Raw genomic sequence first — 23,677 nt, forward strand, 5'->3', positions numbered from 1 at the left:
CTATGATAATCAACGATAGTTTGTCTAAATGATTCAAGTGTTTTGAAGGTTCTCTCTCAATCAATATTTTGTGCAGCATGTATATATGTGTAGTGTAATTTGAATAGTTAATTTAGTTAATCTGGTGTGTCTATACTATATTACCAGATATAAATCGTCGTTGGATGTATGTTGATGACCGAACAAAGCGTGAATACAACGATGGTGTCGAGGAGTTTTGTGATGTAATTGATATTGTAGCCATCTTAACTCAACAATAATATTTGTAGAAGTGTGGGTGAATGAGGCTTCCCTTCAGTGCTACCAGCAACGCTGAGTCACGTCCTTCTCCAAATTTTTTTCTGATGTTTACCTGCAAAAAAGAAGAATAATCCTTATCTCCCCTCCGATGCCTAAGTAAGTATGTGTTTAGGGAAATTAATAACAATATTAAGTAGATAAACAAAGGCTAATCTAGAGAGAAGTTGGAGGGGGGTTTTAGAGAGAAAGTGTGTGTCACTTTCTTAAGTGAGTATTTCATCCTCCTCAAACATGCACTCTTATGGGGTTTTTATAAGAACAATACAGGGGTCATTGACCTCTCAAATTTTGACAAGTGTAACTCACCCATTAGGTGGTTTGGGACACGTGGTCCATTGTTATTATGCCAAATTGAAAATATAATACAATTCTAATTTTTCAAAATAAAAATAAATTTTTTTTATGATTTTTCTAAATAATGACATGCGACATTCATAATAAAAATGAAATGTATGATGTGGCATATTTATAGGTTGGGGTTTGTTTTTAAATATTAGTATAGATACAGATATAGATATAAATACGTATGATGACATCATTTTTACTTATTTATTTATATGACGCTCAAGAATCGTTGAGAAGGAATTTTGGCTAAATCTATCTATCGGTGTGAATAATTTGCCTAGTGGAGGAAAGATTGTTGCTGTCGTCGTTGAGTGCAGTTAAGTTTCATTATTAAGGAGAGGGAAGGTGTTTGTGACAAGAGATGAGAGGATATAAAAGTAGTTAGGCCTTTGTGACCATATAAGATAAATACTTATGAAAATACTAACACCAATGTGTTGAGCATATAAGATAAATAGATTACGAAAATATATCATGTGTGATATATTTTCAATATAAATAAGATATGATATAATATTCTAGTTTTTATTTAAACCTTGGTAAAGTAAAGGGTACTTTAGTCAATTAAAAATACTACAGTAACAAAATTTACCACGGATTACTTGGTAGATAAAGCCAAGAACAGAGGAAGGCAACTTCAGAAAATTACCATTTACCAGAAGAAAACCCTAGCTAAAGTTTTTAGTTTTTACGCTCCTTCATCCTTGCCTAGTTTTCGTAGACGATGGGCGGAGGCAGTAGAGTCGGCGGCGGCGGCAAATCAAGCGTAGGAGGGTGGTTGTCACGCTCCCGATTATTCCGAGGTTACAGTTTTATTTTCCGTATTTATTCTCTCTTTTTCGTTTGCCATAATTTGGATGATGAATTTCATAATTGTTTTGCTTTGTATGATCATCAATTTGTTTTATTTTCCGTTTAGATTAGCTGGATATGAAATTATGAATGAGGTCTCGTTTAGTCTTAGAGGTGAGCAAATTAGGTTTCGGGCGGATTTCGGGCTGAAAAGGCGGGTGGTTGGGCCCGGTGGTTTAAGACTCGGGTCGGGTATTTCGGACCGAAAGTACAAAAGGCCCGGTTGCAAGGGTCGTCCGGGGTTTAATATTGTCTGGTCATCTAGATTCTGAGTTGCATTTTCATGTAGTTCGCTCTATGACCACTTACAGAATCTTCAACTCTCTGAACTTTTTGTTTGCACCTTTACTACTTGGAAGGCAAAGGTACAAAAGCTGGTAATTTGGGGACTCCATAAGCCGTTTCCCAATATTTAAGGCGCACCAGCCTTTTGTTTTCAGTGTCTCTGATGAACTCGGGGACTCCATAAGCCGTTTCCCAATAGTCACATATCGATTTCAATCACCTTCATTAAAGTTTGCTTTGGTTGTCCTTTACCTTTCACCTTCCTCTATCCGATCCTTTCCAATTTTCAAGTCTCCTCATCCAAATTCATAAGATTGGGGCCTTATATAATAAAACAAAGAACAGCCTATTCAGCTATGTAATTCCTCACCCAAATTCCGTTATGCGGGCGAACAAAGATTGTTCTAATTTATGTTTATCCAATGCTACATTTTATCCTTATTCCATAACTAACATATGATAAACAGTTTGTATCCTGTACAAGTATGAAAGCCTTAGTTTGTGATCTGATTAACTTCTGCAATGTACACCCTCTTTTCTTTGTTAAGTTTCATTATCTTCACTGAATTGAGTTGAAGTGGCCTGACCCTTTTTTTTTTTTTAATTGTTATTAGGGATCACACAGAAAGTAACTTTTATATGAGTCAAATTGTGAAAGAATTCAAACTGACGTTGCTTCAATTTGATAACACTTTTATGTAGAATTGCATGTCAATCTGTGATTTTGGTTGAGGAAATGAGGCTTATATGATTGTTTTTAGGAAAAGTGGAAAACAATAATCCCACCTTTGGGTGGTATTCTGTTATGGACTGGTTTTTTTGGGCAGAAAATGTATAAAGATGGTGTGTGATTGTGGTGAATAGAAACGGCAGAAATAAGGAGAAAGTAGAGGATTACACTAAAATATATTATCTTGTTCTGGCTACTTCAGTGCGCCCCTTGATATGGATCAGTTTTTGGGTGGATTTCAATGACAGGAGTTTCAAAGGTTAACTCCCCTTAAAAATATCAATTTTTTTCTGGTTTAATTAAATAAACAGAACTTTATAGTGATTTATTTACAATTTTAAGTTTTTAACTACACAAGTTCAACTTTAACTACACAAGTTCAACTTATTAGTAGAATTAAGTTGTTTTATGGAATGATTTATAATTGATTCCAAATTATTAACCATTGGAAATCTTGTACCATGTTTTCAGGATAAGACTAGGAGCATCTTTTTTTGTCCTGATTTGCAACCTTAATTTTAGTAGTTAAACACGTTAATCATTCTTAGCTGATATGATTGAATGGTGCTGAGGCGAGAAACATAGATCTATTAGAAGTTGCATTGGTTAGGTACAATCATACAAAGATGTTGTGATGTTGGGGTAGGAAGTTGTGGTGGCAGGGGTTGAATTTTTGGATGAGGGTGGTGCTGTACAATTACAGAAGATGTGAGCTGCAAAGATATTGATTATATTTTATAGTTTTAAGCTTTTTAAGAAAAATGAATATCTAAACCAATGAAAACTTGACAAGTGCTACAATTAACTTGATATATCGGTTACCATAGCTTAGCAACAGGTAAAAGGCTTGTTTTATTAAGATTGAAGTTAAAGGTAGGATTATTTTGAAATTAAGTAAATGTGGGACTATTTTGAGAAGACCACCCAAAGGTGGGATTATTGTTTTCCATTTTTCCTTGTTTTTATTGCTCAATTATGTCACAAATTTTCAGAATATTGTCCCAACTTTCTTTTCGCTCAATCATGTATTGTACTCTTGTTTTACCCTATATCATGTATTGCTCAATCTTCATACTCTTCCTTTCAATGAAAGTCCTTTCTCACGTTATTTTACTTGGCCTTGAAACAGCATTGAAGCTTGGAGGACCAGGCTACTGTAAGTCGAAATTTTTTCCATTGTTTCTCTTTTATGTATCATATTTTATAAATCATGGGGCTCAATTATATATATGGGTGCTCTTATTATTTTATGATCATTCTTGGAAGCTCAAGTATCGTTAGGACATAATTTGACTGAACTAAAACAAGGCCTAACTCGAAACCACATCTTAAATACAAGCATTACAAGCATTATTGCAAGAAAGAGGCCAGGACATGATATACACTAATTACTGTTAGACTAACAAACATGCTTGGGGAGCAATCTTCTTCCTTGAATGATGATGAAAGTCTATTGGAAGGAGATGAGCACACTTGCTCTTGTTGCGAACTTCAAAGAAATAATATAAATACTACAACTACAACAACAAAGCCTTGATCCCAAAATAATTTGGGGTCGGCCAGAAATGATGAATCAATATAAAGAATGTAGAAGGCGTCAGCATAAATTCTCTCCCTCAATTCTTCTCTGTTTAAAGCCATATTTTTATCGCAAAAATGATATAAATGTGCAAAGTTATAAATAATAATAATGTGAATGTTATGTTATTTCTTCCAGATCATCATGACATGCTTAAGCAAGTTGCCGTTTTACGGGGTTTATCAAGTGTTGAAGAGCTTTTAGCCTCCCTGGGAAAGCAAGAGAGTGGCATGTCAATTCAAGAAGAACTTGCTTTTCTGAACAAAGAGCTTGGGACTGCAGCAGTTACGCACTGGTTAGTAGCCCAGTCTTATTCTGGAAATAAAGGTCGTAAGAGGTGTGAGGATCTCTTCAAGACTTATATGAAGGTTTGTTAGCTTTGCCATATATATGCTCATTATGATTTTATAATTCACTTTAATTTTGTAGAAAAATGAAGACTTCTAAAGATTTTGTCTATTGTTGTAGGAGGTTAAAGAGTATGGGGAACCTTGCTTCTCTACTGTATCTCGTTTGACAAAGTATTGTGATTATGAGCTTAAGGATTGCAAGGAAGAGAAACTATAATTTTTCTTCTATCGTTATGATATTTCTGCTTGATTCTTCTTGTAACTACTTCGTATTTATTACAGTAAGAGAACTAGTATCTATTTAACAACTAATAATCTATTTTTTTGCACTTTTGTTTGGGTTTAAAAAAAATATTCAAATCAATTTGCAAACGCTTCATTATTGTTAATAACAATAAGAACTATTATTTTAATTGTAGTTGTTGTAACTGCTTTTATTGTTATTATTATTATCTCCTGCATAAATGATGCTCTTCGTATTACATATGTACTATCCATTTTTTTGGACCAAATTCCCTAAAAATTGTATAGCGACGGAGGGAGTATAACAATTTGTGTACGTACTGAAGCTAATTAGTTTGACATCTCTTATATTCTCTCTCTTTTGGTTTAACTATTACTTCAATTTATGGTTGTAAACTGTTTGGAATAAGACGAACAACATACTGATTCAATCATTGATCCATGTCGATTACATTCACATAATCTCATTCAATAGTAAGTGTATAAGACTTGGTCTTCGAAAAGAAAGATTTGCTCACATAATCTCATTCAATAGTAAGTGACCAAGTCTTATAGTTGCTCACATTCAATAGTAAGTGTATAAGACTTGGTCTTCGAAAGAGTACTCAAAATTATCTTGTAGAATTATACCGATGTTAGCACATCAAAAAATTTGAGATATTAGATTAAAAAAAACCTCAGGAAATATAGGATCAAATTGACTAGATTAATACTATTTGTAATTAAAGGATAAAATTCATATACTTGTAATAAATTAAAAGGAAACATTATTATTGCTATTGAAATAATAAAATTTAAGATTAATTTAATAATAAAAGCCCAACCATTCATTTCACTTCGTTAATAACTACATATTACATCAACAACCATAAATTAATAGATAAAACACAATAAACTTTTGAATCAACAACCAACACCATACTAGCTAGTAACTCTCTATGAAAAAAAACATACTTAGTAGTTGGGCGTAGGATACAATTATACTAAAACAACCCCTATTACTCATCATCTTCACTCTCATCACTCTCACTCTCATCACTCTCTTCATCCTCTTCATCTTCACTCTCCTCCACATTTGCTTTGCCCTTAGCTTTCTTTTCCTCATCAATCTTGTTGAGCAGCTCTTCTTGCTCCTGCGCATCTCCTATTGCCTCCTCAAGCATGTTGTTCACATCATGGTAGGATGCATTCGAACCCGAGACACCGAGCTTGCTTTTGAGCTTCTCAAAAGTAACATCTCCCTCGGCATACGCTTTTGCCACCGCGCCGGCTTTAAAGGTGTACTCGACTGTAGCACCCGCCATCGCCAATTTCGATGCTTTGTCCATAATATCATCATCAATATTTTCATTTTCTTGTTCTTCATTGATGTCTTTAACATCTTCTTCGTTCATGTCAAAAATTATTTCACCTTTTGGAACTTTTGGATCAAAGTTTTTGATGTATTTGAGTTTGGTTATCTTTGATATAGCTCTTGAAGAAGACATTGTGATATAGAAAAGTTGTTTGGGTTGAAGTTAGTTCTGAGAATGGTTTTAAGTTGAAGAGCAAGTAAGATAGCAACTTCAAGTAAGATAGCGTTGTTTGGTTTGTTATTTGGCTTGTGCTCTACTCTTTTTAAAGGGAAAAAACAAGTAAGATAGCAAACTTCAAGTGTAATTTGCATGTAGTAAAAAAGTACGTAGAACACATATTGCATGCAACTTTGGTCATGGTCACGCGTTAACATCCCCTCTACATTACTAACTAAATTTATTCCACATATGTAAGTCATGATATATAGTTTCTGAACTGCAGCACATATGTAAGTCATGATTACTAACTAAAAAATACTGAATGAACTAAATACCTTGAATGCAGATTTTGATTCAAGTTAAAAACAATAGACGCAACACTTAAAAGACGTACGCTGTCCTAAAACACATATTCTCCAAAAAGGCGGGTGTACGTTAATGTATTGTAAAACGGATTAAAGTTATGTTAAAAGTACTTAAAGTTATCCTTTATACTGCAAAAGTTATAATTTTTCTATTAATAAATTTTATCTTACAAATAAACTTATAATATATTAGATTAATCATGTTAGTTTTTATAATATGTGACCACGTATCTATAAGAAATTACACATTAAAACAAAATTCAAAGCAACGATAAATTAAAAGTTACCCTTTAAGTGGTTAAAGTTACCATAAAAATAGTTAAAGTTACGCTCAAATTGATCGTTTTACAATAAATTAATGTACACCTGTTGTACACAAGACTTATTCGTCCCAAAAATTGAAAAAATGCAAGGAAATAATATTACATGATTATTTTATTAATCCTCATAGAAGACTTTGATCAAGAATTAAATCCAAAAATAAAATCATAAATATATACTAAAATAATTATTTTACAAAATTTGCTCTTTAAAATTATTGTATGAATACATATATGAAGTAGAGTACATTATATTTATAATTGGTCATTCTAAAAGCAAGCCACACAATTATGACACTATATAAAACAATGCCGGATAAAATAAAACTTATGTTTATACATAAAATTGATTTTTTTTTTAAAAACAAGTTAATTATATTAGGATTAACTGTGATATGGTGAAGGGTATGATTACTAACCTAAATTTGAGCATGAGTACCTAAAGGGTGAAGAAAAGTGAGTACTCAAAGGGTGAAAACCCTCAAATGTGAGTACCTAATTGTTAGCTTAGTCAGGAATGGTGTAATACATACTTGCTTCTACACTCATTTCCTTTTTTCTTGTTTTATTTTAGGTTTTTGTCATTCTCTTACACTATACGTTTAATTACCTACAGGTTCAAAGTTTAGCTTTAAGAATCTTAAAATTTTGGAATGGTTTGAAATAGTGGTTACAACTCCGCCTTTAACCCTTGTGGTCAGGTTGGAATTATCCTTATATCCCTCCTTCTCCCATTGTAAATAGAAATTGTAAATATGCACGCGCCTGAAAAATAGTACTCCCATTGTAGTTGATACTCACATTATGACATGTAAATTATACGAAGTACTAGTAAAAAATATAAATTATGACTTGCTTTATGGGTCCATTCTATTTAACTTAATTTTGCTTATTATCTTAACTTATTAATATTGATCCGAACTTATAATATACTTATTGAATTTTTTTATTTTTTTATTTTTTTGAGAATGCAATACTTATTTTTACTTATTAGAACTTATCAGAACTTATTAGTATTGATTTGAAATTATTTGAACTTATTAGTGTTTCGAAGTTTTTTGATGTCCTGCGGGAGAGTTACAATTCCAAGATTGGTCTCTGGACTCCTGTTCCTGCAAAATAGCGGAGACTTCGGGTGGGTGGAGTTCCGCCTCCAACGATCAAGTTAGAACGTGTATGGAGTCTGTAAAAAGTGCGGAAAGTGAAGTATTTTCTCGGATTTCGAGAGAATATCTGCAATTAATGATTGCTCTGTTTTTTGCGTATATTTCTGAATGTGTCCCATGATGGGAACATCTCTCTATTTATAGGGTCTTGAAATGTGTGCCGCCATCCTAGGTAACGAAAACTTAGGAATGGAGGGCTTCCTCGGGAATTGGGCTAGAAAAGCCGTCATTTTACCCAATCATTGGGTATGCCACGTGTCAGCATGGGATTGGTTCTCTGGGAACCTCTCCTGAGAAATCTCTCTAGTAAACCCACCGCCTGCTTATTAATTTGTTTAATTTTGTTTGCAGGGCAACACGTCCAGGTCCTCTCCTGCTTCCCAGCCGGACCCCAAAGTCCGAAAGCAGACGGCTAGGGACGTCTCCACACCTGGGAATGCCAGGCGGCCTTCTGCTGAGAAGCAGAACAGGAACCCCCCCCCTAGAGGGGTTAGGACGCCTGTTACCCCGGCGACCAGCCGGCCTCCAAGGGATACCAAAGTTAGTTGCCTTTCTTTTTGTGAATTTGATTGAAGGGCCGCCTGTTTTATGAGAACCAGGCGACTTGTTTTTCGTGTTTTGACTGAATTTAACCAATCTATTTTTTTGCAGGCGCCCCTGCTGAGATTGACCTGGTCCAGATGGCCAGGACTATGCTGCGCTCCATTCCTACTGAGGAGAAGGACCATGTGCCAGGAGTCGGCACCCTGAATTTGGAGGCCATCCTGGCTGAGGTAACTTAGCACTTTTTAATGCTTTATTGGTTTAAGCCGCCTGTTTATTTGACGCCTGGTGTAACTGACGCCCGCAGACTATGCTCCGCGTGCAAGGGCTCTGTCGGCCCATTAATGAGAAGAACCGAGAGGTAAATTCTGCCAAGGCCATGAACGCCTCTGATTTTGACAAGGCTATGTTCCAGATAGCCCAAAATGAAATCTTGACGATTGACATCCTTTATTCTCAGGCGTCAGCCAATTTGTAGGTCAAGAAGGACCTTGAGGCGGCCAGGGCCAAGATTCAAGAGCTGGAGCATTCCTTGGCGGCCCTTAGAGAGGAGATGGAGCCTCTCAGGCAGGCGGAGAAGGAGGAGGAGAGCCTGCGTAGGCGCCTTACCAAGCTGAAGAGCCGCCTACAGACTCAAGAGGCGGACCTTACTGCTCAAATTCAAGCTCAACTGTCGGAGGCGGAGCAAAAGGACAAGGAGGTCCTCGTCCAGGACATGAATGATGACTATATGGCCATCATGAAGAGTTCCTGGGCTGCTCTACTCCCTAATTCCAACTTTGAAAAATGGGATAAGCAGTTCGCCACCTGTTCTGACGCCTACAATGCTGAAATTCTTGGTCAGATAGACGATGAGGAGGCGACCGAAGAGGAGGAGGAGTCATCTGACTCTTCTTCTGAGTCTGAGCAGGAAGGCGAGGCGGCAGGGGAGCCGAGGTAGGGGGAGCCAGCCTAGGAGGAGCCGCCCCAGGAAGGTCCTGCGTAGGAGGAGGCGACTGCTGAGAAGGACCAGGCGCCAGTTGAGGACTTGCCTCAGACGCTTGCTAAACTTGACCGCCCTCCTTCTGCTTAATTAAGCTATGCTTTATTTTTTCTATTTATACGGCCTGCGTGCCGTTTTTTTCTTTACCCGGCCAAGGGGTCGGGGTTTATTGACGATTCTCAATTCGTCAGTCGGCCTTTTGGCCGACTGTTTTAATTAATTAATCAGCCGACACTTTTGGTCGATTTTCATTACTTTGATTGTGTTTTGATTTTTTGCCATTTTTTCTTTGAATATGGTAAGCCTGTAATACAGTACATAAAAGTTGCACAAAGTAATATGGTAATTTATCATCTGACTGAAATAATTTAGTAATATAAATTAACTTAAAGCTTAAACTTAAATCTATAATCCAGTACTAATGGTGATCCATAAAAATTACAAGCTTTTAGTTAAAATAACTAAGGGCAAATTAACCACAAATATTGAGTTACTATGTAGAGATCCGAATATAAGCTTAAACATAGCCTAATACTTGGTTAAGCTACATCCACCAAAAACGCATGTCCTAAAACGTACACCTAACCTGGTCAAGAACACCTAAGTCATTTCTAGAGCACATCTAAAGCATTTCAGAATTCAGATGGACCCGTGCACCATTCCATGCTTTTCCTCATTAGTAACTCATTATCAAAAGTCACTTTGTCACCCAGACCAATAGTGTCGCAATCCACCAATTGTGCCTGCTTCCGTTTAACCTGATTAATTTGATTCCAAAAAAGTAAATGCAGCAGCTACTTGTATTACAAAGTTAATATTGAAAGGCATGTATAATGAAAAATCATAACAGGATATTTACTGGAAGTATATCGGGAGCAGCCACATCAGGGGCTACAGGTGAGTCTGCACCATCATTCCTTCGTTTTCAGCATCATTTGGTTCCTACATTATCAGCAAAACAACTAAATGACAAACAACCACTAGCTAAATTACAGATATCGCAATAAGTGTAAAAAACATAAAGATTGCTGCCATATTTTAGCCTTCTGCTGTTTTGGTTTTTTGTAACCTATATCAGCTAAACCTTTGTTACTTGAACCTTTTGGCCTACCTCGAGGCTTCTTCGGTGGAACCGGGTCCTTAACAGTAGCACCAATTTCCTTTACATTTTCTACATGAGTTGGTTTCTGAACAGCCAAGGCTGTACCACTGAACCCTGCACTCGCAGATCCCTGAAAATCATTCGGGAAATTTAGAGCTATGGTTTGCTCAAGCTTCGTCTTCCTACACTTATCAACATCCAACCGCAACTGATTAATTGAGTCTATGACCATTTGTACCGTCTCATCATTCACCATGGCCGCCTCTTCACACAATGGCTCAGCAACTTTCAATAGCATATTGAACCGTTTCACATGAACAACTTCGGATGGATCATCAGCAGTTACCTTCACCCTTGTATGTTTGCGCATTATGTCCTTTTGCCACCGGCTTACAATATATCTCTCAGGCACATCAAGCACAAAATTCCGATCTAATATACTGATGGTGTGTTTACACATAATACCATGTGTTTCAATTTTCCTGCAATTACAACATACTTCCGTTGTTTCGGTGTTGAAGGTAACACAATAATACCTATGCCGATCAGTAATTACCTCCTCACTCTTACCAGGTGGAACAAGCCACACTCGGTCCTCAAGAGTGTACTCAATTATATTGTCAGAAATTACTCGCTCACCTCTATCATACACATACATCATCCTCGAAGAACATTCTGTCTGGACTTCTTGAAATTTTGTGTCCGTAGCTTTTGAAAGACCTTCTCCGTCTTGAAACCACTCACTAACCTCCTCAAGTACTTTGAACAGTAAGCATCTGCATTGGTTTCATCACGTATCCGCTTATCCATGGCCCTACGATACTTGTGAGGGAATTCAAACAGCTTTGTATGTCGAGTAAGAAACCCGTCAAAAAAGCTATTAATGCTCTCAACCCTTTGCGTAGTCTTCATACTGGACCAAAAATACTCCTTCATATAGGCCGGCACCCACATATGTCTCTCTTTAAACAGCCTAGTAAGCCATTCATTTTTCTCAAGCTTGTACTGAGACATTAGCGCACACCAACGCGTTTCAAACTCATCAGTCATAAAACTCTCACATATGACCTCCTTCAATTTGGGTTTGAATTCTGTGTACCTGATTGTCAAAATAAAGTTATATAGCACATAGGGTTTGATCAAAATTCAGATTAACGCCAACACTTTGTGACAGAGTAAATTAAATCAATATTTCAGATTTTCATTCCACATAAACAAGTAGGTTTAATTAATAAGTTTATGATAATTATAAGTGACATTTGTTTTAGAATTATATGGACAAAACTAGCATGCAAACCGTTTTGAAAACAAATGTATCTTAGACACATCACAAGTCGAAGTAATCACACAAAGCATCATAAAATTAGAAACCTGATCAAGCATTCTAAAAAGAGTGAAGTTTACTAACCCTACCAAGTTCACAAATTAATTATTATTTAATGGTAGTTCTCCAATTGCAGAATAAATGGATGCAAGTTCTGCCTCGAAATCATCAATATATAGCCAGTTGTAGCTGAGCTGTAGAGTGGTTAGCCACATCAACTCTTCTCGTGTATACTTCTATGCATTCTTGTTCAAGCTCAACTATCATCTTATTCAGTTATCCCTATTTGTTTCATGCTTGCCCATTTCATCCTATACTATACCATCTAAATAAAATAGTAGGCAAAAAAGAACAGAGTTTCGTTTCATCCCATATCATCTAAATAAAATAGTTGGCAAAAAAGAATAGAGTTCCATTTCATCCCATATCATCTACATTAAATAGTAGGCAAAAAAGAACAGAGTTAACCAACGATGAAAACAAGATAGAAATAGCATCCTAACCTTGAAGAGTTGAAGTGCAAACCTTAAAACAGTCATATCATCCAAGAATATTAATCCAAAAAAATAAAGGTCCAAGAATCAGATTGAGATTGACTATGCTAGGAAGGTTTGCAACAATGCCCCTTAAGCTTTTGTCCAATCTAATAACATTGACATCAGTCTTATTTTTAATTCTCATTTTCCATTATAAGATTAAGATCCTCTCTCGTTCTTTTACCCTTTATTACTGGAAGTTCAAAGCAATCACCACATGGTCACCTTATTAGTTCATCAATGAGCTTGATACTGACCTTTTTTTCGAATTAAGTTGGAAACCCTAAATTACCAAATAACAATTTTGGAACATCTGAACCACAGAAGTTCATCTATGAGCTTGATACCCATCCCAACTTCTGACTTTTAAAAGTGTGTACAGGTTTCCTGCACAATCAAGTATTCGCCATCTTGCTGCTTCCTGCCTACAAACCAAGCCGTTTACTAAATCTCTGAAGCTGATTATTAAATTTCTTGGCGCTAAATTAGAATACACTTCACTTATTTGGCCTCATCCAAAACCTTATTAGTCATTCATTTACCCGATTTCGCTCAGAATCCAATTCTACAGCTACTTGAAAGAAAAGGGCTTAATTGCACGTAAACAACACCAATCAAACTCACCAAAATCCCACTTTCTAAAGCAAATGCTCGATAACTGAAATAGCAAACCAAAAAACTCGAGAAACATAAATAGCTAGTAAAAAAAGCATTGAAGGTGAGACTAACCTTACATTTTATAAGGATCAGCACCAGTGTATCTAGTTGGTTTCAGAATAGGAATCAAAACCTATGCAACATTCAAATCAGTGATTGCAAACTCAGTAACAAAATTCATCACCCAAATTATTCAAAGTAACAAACTAAAAATATAAAACAAAAATTAGCAAAATATATATATATATATATATTATATATATATATATATATATATTATATATATATATATATATATATAATATATATATATATATATATAAAAGAAGGGCGGGGGGGATGAAATTACCCCTCGATTAACCTTAAATAATGGTCGTTCACTGTTCATAAGCTCTACGACAGTCATTCTTTGTGTGTTCTCTTTTTATTTTCTATTGAATATATTCTAGTTTTGTGTTATTTTAATAATGATTCAAAAGGATAGGAAAGGAAGAAGTGACCTATTTCACAAAAGAGCTCATTGACTTTCTGTGCTGTTTTAGCAAAAGTTTCACAGAAATGCAACCCATTTTCTTTTGCATATTCATAAGCAATCTGCAACAGTTATCAGTTTGATTAACTTCTTCCTGCAGTGCTCTTAAACCAAAACTTTTTCGGAAACTAAACAAAAATGTATTTGGTAATGTCTTAATCTTACTGAAACTGCAAATACAGTACAGTCCTCCTAAGAGACATGTAAGCAGTAAGTTTAATAACTATGACTCGTCTTACATGAGCCTCGAGAAAAGGACCTAACAATACTCACAATCCAAGCATTAATCAGAACACCTTATTCTAAATAACTGCCATTAATTTTACAGAGGCTATTTGACCTAGAGTTGGTTATGAGAAAAGTAAGTTCTGAAAATGGACTTTCCTATGTGTTTAAGTGTTATTAAGTAATGATAATAAATCAATCCAGGAATTAAGGCAACTGATGTTAAAGAGCCCCTAGACCTTCAAAATAGCGCTGTTGAGTTTTTTTCTCATTATTCTCTCTTTTAAAGGTTATTTGAGAAACATATGTCCACACTTTAGCACTTATTGATAAGAAATGCAACAACATTACAAGGTTACATATTATTAACCACCCTAACACACATGACATTTGGGATATCGTACATTTCCTTAGTACATGGATTTTTTTTTATTTAATCATTAAAGTTAATCTAAATGATTATATATATATCCTGTTATAATACAAGCAACAAAAACCAGCAGTTAAATAAAAAGAACCGAGGAGGAGGATACCCCTTAGTGTGGAGAAGACCAATTGCAGATTCAAAGGGGACGGTTAAGCAAAGGTATATTCAAATGTAAAAGGGTTCAAAAACCAGTTGAAGAGTTTAAGAATGGACTGTAAAGATTTAGTGCTAACCTGGAAGAGTCTGAGATTCTTTATCTCATGCCATTTGTAATTGTCTGGCGGCAAAATTGCAGTTTCATTCTACGTTCTGCTTGATTTTTTAATAAGATTCCTACAAAATCACATTGATAGAAAGTTAAGTATATGACTTAAAAACCAAAACAAAAAATATTCTCAAAGAAATATTAAATTTGCATTCTAAAAACGAACTATAGACCCAGTAAATTATCGCCATATACAACTATGACCAAACATAAGAAAATTTAACCAATCTTACTGAAATTGTTCTTTAAAACCTCAGTTACTCCAGCAATAACACAAACTATGCAACCAGATATTGCAAATTACGTTCAACAAAGCAATAAGGGTCTTGCTTTGTTAATTGAAGTGTGCAGCTACAGTCTACAATGGAACCATACATTGGAATTCGACCAAAATGAAAAAGCTTAATTAGTAAATTAATAAACAGAAAAGCTACCTCAAATAACCAAAATCTATATAGATTGCATCTAAATACCAATCACCTGCTATTTGCAACCCATCACCACTAAAATCGAACATAACCGCTACCAATCACCAAAAGTTAATCAATACAAAACTAAATTTAAAATCCATCAATCAATGATAACCACTATCAATACTGAATGAACTATTCACCAAAAAAAATACTGAATGAACTAAATACCTTGAATGCAGATACATCGAACTCACCAACACCTTCACCAGAAACACTACGCTGAACTGCAAGCAACATAAACTACAATCATCAGAACCGAATCCAAACATAGTTTCTGAACTGCAGCACAAGATACGACTATAGAACAATCAACACAATTTCTTAATTATTATAAAATTCTTTACTAAATAAAACCCCAAAAGTAAATGACCGAAGGAGAACTCAACAAACTCGTAATTAATAAATGATCAGAATAACTCAACCAAAAGTAAGATAAAAAATCAACTAAATAATCAGAAATCAGATTAACTCAACCAAAAGTAAAAAGATAACAAAAATTTGATAGAGTTTATGAATTGTGAAATCAGAATTTCCATTTATTAAATCAGAATTTCCATTAGTAAAAATTCACACTTATTCAGTACGAGTAATTACCTCAGCAATAATGGAAGAAAGGAAGCTCAGAACACGCTTCAATGGAAAACTCAGATTGACCTTCAATGGAAGAGCGAAAAATCTTAAAAGCAAAAGTGGAAAAATGGCTGGACAATAGCAGAGGAGGAAAGAGAAAGAGAGTAGGAAGAGAGAGAAAACGGAAATGAATGAGTGATGGCAAGTGAATTCAGGAAAAGTAGGACTGACCGCTGAGGTAGAAAGCAAAGGAATTCAAGATCCAATGGCAAGACCGCAAATAACATCCCAAGACAAGGACAAAACCGTTCGCACACTGCCCTACTGTTCATAAGGAACAGTTCTGCTGATCTTCTCACTTTTTAAAGAGTGTAGATTAAATTTGAATTTTGGATACAGTGGGAAAAGATTCGTTACACCAAGTAAATCAACAAGGGACAACTTCCCTTAGCCAAAACTCCTACACAGTCAACACTTAGTCAAAACTTGATCAGAATCAACAGGTCTTATAAACACAACATCCAAAAAAAGAAGCAAAAAAGTAAAGGGACAGCTGCAATCATATGTGAGAGTGTACAAAAACATAACAGACTTACATTGAGCACTTGCCAAGTTATTCGGGAAACTTCCTGGTTATATGCCATATACACCACCGATGCCTAGTACCAGGCATCACCTCAGCTAGCAGTTTCCTCATGGCAGCCGCTTGGTCAGTCAATATGGCTACAGGAGCCCTATTATTCATGCTAGCCAACCACTACTTGAAAATCTAAGAAAACGTATCTGAATCTTCACGAGATTCCAACGCACACCCAAGCAAAATTGTTTGCCCGTGGTGGTTAACTCCAACAAAATTAACAAATGGGAGCTCGTAATCATTGGTTAAATAAGTTGCATCAAAACAAACAACATCACCAAAGTCATCGTACGCCGCACGACTAATACATCCTTCAGCCGCCCTTCTACATCAAGCCGTGGAGCATGAAAAAAATTGTCATTCCCTGCTTGCATCTTATCAAAATATTCCATCATAGCCACAGCATCACCCCCGACCATCTTTAACCTTCTAGCCTTATAAACCTCATGCTGTAAATCCTTGACAGTCAACGGCATTTCCCTCTCCGTTCCCAAGCAACTATGTATTTGTGTAACAGGTACACCCTTGTCAAAGTAATTCAACAACTTCTTTCGAACGGTGGAGGTCATATGCTTCATACGATACTCCTTAACGAGCTTCGAGTTACTAGGGGACGGCTTGTGCCTCTCATGTTTCAATTTCACCCCCCCCCCCCACTACTCACTCTCCTTCTTCATTAACACTAGCATATACCATGGCAGGGCACTCACATTTTTTGGACGTCTCTTGCCACGCCCCAACTCATCCTCGCCTACTACACCATCTACAACTCCACCTGTACCTGAAACATCCATGGCCATAGCCCTTTTCTTAGCTTCTCTCCTTGCCCTTATATCAGGTCTACCCTAACACTCACACCTCCAAGTCGTGGCTATTCTCTTCTTCTTGTCCTTTGAATTTACTCCTTGCACCTAGCAACGCCAAAACCAATCTGCTCAGCATAGTCCTTATAATAGGATTCGACATCTTGCCAGGTTTTAAATACCATACCAACTTGAGGTGGTTCTACCGTTGTAACAACAGTTATGTTATTGCTAGCAACAATAGTTTCGATTGTCTCAATTGTCTTCATAAGAGAAACATATTGACTTTCACTATACATTTCTGACTCATTGTTTTCTACACCCTCAAAGACAAATTCATCAAGTCCCTCAACCTTGTTGAAACCATTCCCAATCAATTTTACTCCACTACTCCTATCAACTATGTCAACATGCTCACTGCCCCTGATTATAGATGGCATTTCAGGATGCCCATCACCCCTAACAACTCCACCTCTTTATCTGCTTCATTTATAAACCACAAACATGGTGTAAATAAGAAAAATTCCACACAACACAGAAAATATATTCAGGACAAAATCTCTAATACACTGAATTTAGGAATAGAATCGTAACAGCGACCATTAAAAAAATCAAATGTATATAACAAAGCATCATAATCATTACCCAATCAACTATAGCTTAGCAGTTATAGTGGTAATTATTATCCCCAATGCCACTTCATTAGTCTTTTTACTGGTAATTATTTTAATAGTAATAAATTTCGAATTACAAAGAGGTCCCTAATCTGGTAAATCTAGCAGCAATTCAATTCTAACATTCAATTATATTGCAAAATTAAATCTTGTTGACTCTATACTCAAGCAACTAACTGTTAATTACACAATTAACACCTTGGTAGTAAAGCTACAACTACTAATTTAAAAATTAATGCGCCTCTACTAAACAGACAAATATTAGTAACCAGGTTCATTGAAACAACATTTGCTTACCTTCCATTGATAACAAGTTCCAGCACAGATCTGAGACTCAATTGGCCGCTCTCACTTTCTCAGGTCTACAACATCCATTACCAGATGCAACAGTACAGAGCTTCACAGACCGGTGTCTACAGATTTTCGAGCTTCATTGACTTTGTAAATTTGCAATTAAAAAATGATGGGTGTGAAAAAAAAAAAGACAAGATCCGAGAGCTGTGAAAAAAAAAAAAAAATCCAAGAAAAGTTACATTAACGATGTTAAATGTTTATAGAGTTAACTCCATCAAACGGAGTCACTTTGGTTACACAATCATCATCTCAGCAAGTATAAAACAATTAAATAATCACTAAGCACGAATTCATAGCCACAAAATAATGAATATGTCATTTGAGATACAAAAATTGTATCTTTATTTGAGGTACCGGGGCCTCTTTCATAAAATATGCTTTTGGAAGGACTACCAATTTTAATGACAATGTAATACAAAAAGCCTTTGAAAAGACTCATACAATAATTAGAAATACGGCTATTTCATCAAATGTCACTCAGTACTTAAAAAATTCACCAAATGTCATCGTGTTTTTCAAAATTCACCAAATGTCACTGAGGTTTAGTACAATATCACCAAATGTCATTTCCGTTAGTTGACCGTCAATGTCCGTTAGTAGACCGTTAGTTGACTCCACCACTTGCCACGTGTCACCTTCTAATTGGTCAGTTTTTTAAAAAAAATAATTAAACAAAAATTAAAAAAAAACCAAAAATATTTGAAAAATAAAAAAAAATTAAAACTAACTATAAATTTTTTTTTAAAAAAACAACAACAAAAAAAAAGAAACTCAGAGGTGGCCAACCACCACCTCCTCCCTGTCGTCGAGCCCCCTGCCCACCCCAAAACCCTAGCCACCACCACCCCCTGCCGTCGGGGCTAGCACCGGAAGGTGCGCCGGCTGCCGGCGACCCCTCCTCTATCCCGTCGCGACCCCGTAACCCGCGAAACCCCACCCCCCTTCCTCCACCACCCCGAAACCCCACCCCCCTTCCTCTCCCTCTCCGTTAGTTCACAACCACGCAGCGAGCTTACCACACCAACTCCCACCAGCACCTGCCAACACCAACCACTGCATCTCAAAAGCCGACCAGCAGCAACTCCAATCACCACCAATTTTTGTGAAGAACCCTAAACAAATTGAATTGGGATTTTTTGTTTGGTGAAGCAATTCACAAAATTGTTTGCTCTAATTGATTGTATGTTGAATTGTGAACATTTTGGTACAAGTTTAAAAAAAATTGGTGAAAAAATGATGTTTCTCAAGCTTTCATGCGTGAGCTTCAACGGAGCTTCAATGGCGTTTTTGTGCGTTTGGGAAGAAGAAGGGAAGGGGAGAGGGGCCGACATCGGCGGAGAAATGGCGGCGAGAGAGAAGGGGGGTGGGGTTTCGGGGTGGTGGAGGCTGGTGGCTGGGGTTCCGGGACTGCCGGCGGCTGGGCTGGTGGCTGGGGTTTGAGGTTCAGTTTTTTTTTTTAATTTTTTGTTATTTTTTTTACTTTTTGTTATTTTTAAATTTTTTTAAAAAACGGACCAATCAGAAGGTGACACGTGCAAGTGGTGGGGTCAACTAACGGTCCACTAACGGAAATGACATTTGATGATATTGTACTAAACCTCAGTGGCATTTGGTGAATTTTGAAAAACACGATGGCATTTGGTGAATTTTTTAAGTACTCAGTGGCATTAGTGAAATAGCCGTTAAAAATACGTGCGACCAAAACTAAAACTTAAACCTTGCTACAAAGATAATGTTAACTAATTATATACAACCTCGTGATAGCAAAAATCTCATCTACTATCATTTCCTCGGTTTTTTCCTTGCATTGAAATGCTCTATCTGATAATGGCAATTTGTCTGCAATTTCTCAACAAGAGCAATCTTTTCGATAGCATCAGAAGCAATCTTTTCAATTGGGGAAGACCCGAGACTGGAAGCACTTTCCACACCCCTATATTTTATAACCAAAGGACGTATCTCCTTCACAATATTTGCAGCTACTTTAAACAAATTCACAGCATCATTGAGTGTCTCCTTTGATTTTTCTACCTGACCTTTACAATAAAGGTTCCTCACTTCATCCCACGATTGCTTACCACCTTTATAAGCTACTTCAAGTTCTTGAAATAATGAAGAAAGCTTATTAAAAGCAATTGCAAATTGTTTCCTTTGCCACATAGATTGTAGAACAGGTGGAGGGTGCATTGGGGGGGGGGATAGATTCTCCATAATGTATCTCCAACACAGTTTCAAACCGCGATCAAGAAATACTATCAGAGCACATACTCACACTCGAATCACCATATGAGTTCTGATAACAAACATATGTATCTCCATTATAATCACAAATATCAAGAAGTACAACTGCATGTGTTGCCTCAACAGTTGAATTCACTCCTTTTTGGTCTACTATAACCTCCTTTTTCACTTCCATTTTACCCTCATAGACATACTCACCATTCATAGGGTAATCTTCCGTGATTTTAATCACGGCTACAACAGGAAACTCGACAAGCAACTCTCTCAAAAAACCTAGTTTCACAGGGTATTGACTATTAAAATACTGAATTTTATGTCTATCCTGGTCATAAAGAGGCACACCAAAAATTTTAGCACTTTCCAATAGTTCACTTGGCCTCCATCTACAAAATGGATTACGATCAGGATTTCTTTGGATAAGCTCATCGGGCCATTTTTCATGATTTATATAGCAGATTCTTTGACGCAATGAAATTGGAACTTCAATTGATACTCTAGCTGTCTACCAACTACTGCAAAAGTACAAATATCGTTGCGTTGTTGATTGTGTTGCTGAGTTATTTGCACACCATTTTTAATGTAATGCTTCAAATGATAACGTGCAAGATAATTATGACGTTTAACCTGTTGCATAGAATGTATTTATAGCACATTATATAAAAGTTAGATTGAACAAATAATTCATATCATGTTCATAAAATATTAAAATTAACCTATGCAACTATCATATAATGAAAAACCTACTAATAATCTAAGTCCTAGCTTTCAATATATCATCTTTTTGTAATTGTGGCATGTAAGGCAAGAGATAAAAGAAATAGAGAATAATCCATAAATGATTCAGTCATTGTGACAAGTGCACTTTAGGGCGCGCTTTAGAGCATATTTTAGGATGATTTTGGATGTATTTGGGGCCGCTTTGGCCGATTATTACCTTGTTATGCTTACGTTCCCCATATTACGTGCTTCACGGGTTTTCGGTTTGTTTTTGATGTGTTTTCAGGTAATATCAACCGAGTTTAATCGGATCCCGAGCCCTTGATGCGTAACCGAGCTAGCCTTGACCGAAGTCCGAGGAGTTAAGGAAGTTCAAGTGCCGTGCATTGATTACATAGCACAGGCAGCACGGCCGTGTTACCATAGGCACACCCGTGCTGGCCTATAAGCAAGCAACCCCAGGCAAGGCAGCACGGCCGTGCAAGCCAATAGCACGGCCGTGTCAGTATCCACGCACCCGCACGGCCGTGCAGGCCATTAGCACGGCCGTGCCAGATGTTGCCCGTGCCCGTGTCAGCTTCGGTATGAGCCCCGTGCTAGAGTATATTCAGCACGACCGTGTCATTTTTAGCACGGCCGTGCCAGGAAGCTGCACGGCGTGCCATATATAGAACGGCCGTGCCAATTTGAAGAAGAAATCCGGTTTACTTACTGACAAGCTAGCACGGCCGTGCCAAATTCAGCACGGCCGTGCTGATCCAGGGTTAACTGCGCGCTTGACTTCTCCGCATTAGAAGACGTATATAAAGCCCAACTTTAAGAAGATTCAAAAGACAGTTTTTAGAGATAGTTTTGAGAGCCTTTGTAGAGAGTTATTGGAGAACGTTCCTAGTATTAGAGATTCATTAGTTTTCATAGAGATATTTCTAGAGATTTTAGTTTTCTTGGATTGATTTGAAGCAAGATTTGCGAAGATTCTTTGTATTATTCATTGACGACAGATATCAAAGTTCTGAACTTTGCCATTGATTCGCATCAATACAATTGGTATTATTCATTCTTGTTTATTAATCAAGCTTTATTATTCCTTAATCAGAATTCATGTTTATATCTATTATGCTTTTGGAATTCATTATTGCTTTGATTATGAATATGTGTGAGTAGTCTCCTAGCTAGGGTTTCGGGATGAAACCCGGCCTAGGTAATCTATGTAATTGAGGATTGATTTTGATAAACGGATTGTGATTAAATTGATTATATGCGATTGCATGTTAATTCATTATAATAGGAGTAGCTAACCTAGAATCTTGAATTTGATTGCATGATATTCTTGATTTGAACAAGAGATTGTGAATTGAGTATTTCATTATTGAATGTGGTTTGATTATGTATCGAGTAATGTTAAGTGCATGAGAAATCCAAGCTTAGTATTGCCCGTTGTCTTCCTATCACATGATATTGATCAGACTTATAGTCTTTGCATATCTCGTTTGTCTCTGTGATTCCTTGTTGCTTAGTTACCAATGGTTAGGCGGATTCCCGTTCTCCCTAGTGTCTTAGCTTATTGATTTATTCCATCTTATTAGTAGTATTTTAGAACACCATTTTCCATTGATTTCGAACTAGCTTAGGTTTAAGATTGATTTGCAATTACTCTCGTTCCTCGTGGACCGAACCTTTATTTGCCATTGTACTTGGTTGTAGGGTGTTCGTATAAGTATTGTTTGATTGAGAGTTAGATTGTAGCGACCGATTTAACCCGCGTCAAAATGGCGCCGTTGCCGGGGAACGGTGTTTGATAATTGCTATTTGATTGCTTGAGTCTAGTTCACTTTTTTTATTTTGTTTTATTTCATTTTTCTTTTCCTTTTGGCTACACTTGTAGCCTTGCTATTTGATTGGTTTGGTAGAGTTTATGCGCAGGTCTAGACACAGAGAGCTAGTGCCATTCGATCCTGAAATCGAAAGGACTTGCCGAAACAACCGTAGGTCAAGATCCCGATCAAGGACCTCGACCTCGAGAGAAAGATCGAAAAGCCCTACCACACAACCAACGCAAATGGATAACGAACAACTTCATCCGCCGCCGCCACGCCCACTTAAGGAGTTGGGAACTCCGGGAGCATATAGAGCTTCAAGCGGGATTGCTCCACCCACCACACAAGCCAATGATTTTGAGATCCGGCCCGCCATGATCACCCTCATCGAACGGAGACAATTTAGTGGTGCTAAACATGAGAGCCCTTTGGCTCACTTGAACGAGTTCGAGAAGTATTGCAATACAATAAAAGTCAACGGGGTGAATCAAGAATTCGTGAGATTAAAGCTTTTCCCGTTTTCACTCATCGGGAGAGCTCTTGAGTGGCTAGAGAAGGAGGTCAAACCAAGTTCTCTACACACTTGGGACGATGTCACGACGGCATTTTTGGGAAGATTTTATTCCCAAAAGAAGACAGCCGATGCTAGAGCCTTGATCCAAGGTTTTAGGCAAAGGAGTGGGGAGTCGATCTACGAAGCGTGGGAAAGGTACAAGGAGTACCAAAGGGAGTGCCCGCACCATGGAATT

At 36.8% G+C, this 23,677-nt stretch overlaps 3 protein-coding genes across 5 annotated transcripts; 1 reads left to right on the forward strand and 2 right to left on the reverse strand.

Moving 5' to 3' along the window:
* Window positions 1–1,280: 1,280 nt before the first annotated feature.
* LOC110716791 lies at window positions 1,281–4,805 on the forward strand. The gene is made up of 4 exons (XM_021895420.1): window positions 1,281–1,448; window positions 3,642–3,668; window positions 4,230–4,459; window positions 4,560–4,805. The coding sequence occupies exons 1-4, from the start codon at window positions 1,370–1,372 to the stop codon at window positions 4,656–4,658; spliced, it is 435 nt and encodes a 144-aa protein (XP_021751112.1). The 5' UTR covers window positions 1,281–1,369; the 3' UTR covers window positions 4,659–4,805.
* Window positions 4,806–5,682: 877 nt separating this feature from the next.
* On the reverse strand, window positions 5,683–6,171 carry LOC110716788 (nucleoplasmin-like protein ANO39). Its single transcript, XM_021895416.1, has one exon. The coding sequence runs from the start codon at window positions 6,169–6,171 to the stop codon at window positions 5,683–5,685; it is 489 nt and encodes a 162-aa protein (XP_021751108.1).
* Window positions 6,172–9,929: 3,758 nt separating this feature from the next.
* On the reverse strand, window positions 9,930–15,849 carry LOC110716792 (protein FAR1-RELATED SEQUENCE 1-like). 3 transcript variants are annotated; one of them, XR_002510595.1, is made up of 7 exons: window positions 15,710–15,849; window positions 15,284–15,339; window positions 14,611–14,710; window positions 13,266–13,326; window positions 10,686–11,775; window positions 10,434–10,516; window positions 9,930–10,332 (listed from the first exon to the last, which is right to left on the reverse strand). XR_002510595.1 is itself a non-coding variant. In XM_021895421.1 (6 exons), the coding sequence occupies exons 5-6, from the start codon at window positions 11,335–11,337 to the stop codon at window positions 10,506–10,508; spliced, it is 663 nt and encodes a 220-aa protein (XP_021751113.1). In that variant the 5' UTR covers window positions 11,338–11,775; window positions 13,266–13,326; window positions 14,611–14,710; window positions 15,284–15,339; window positions 15,710–15,849; the 3' UTR covers window positions 9,930–10,505. The 3 variants fall into 3 exon arrangements, 1 of the variants encoding a protein (XP_021751113.1); XR_002510596.1 differs by having other exon boundaries at window positions 9,930–10,516; window positions 13,271–13,326; XM_021895421.1 differs by having other exon boundaries at window positions 9,930–10,516.
* Between the last annotated feature and the right edge of the window lie 7,828 nt (window positions 15,850–23,677).

The sequence above is a fragment of the Chenopodium quinoa genome, unplaced genomic scaffold, assembly GCF_001683475.1.
Source record: "Chenopodium quinoa cultivar QQ74 unplaced genomic scaffold, ASM168347v1, whole genome shotgun sequence".
Taxonomy (NCBI): domain Eukaryota; kingdom Viridiplantae; phylum Streptophyta; class Magnoliopsida; order Caryophyllales; family Amaranthaceae; genus Chenopodium; species Chenopodium quinoa.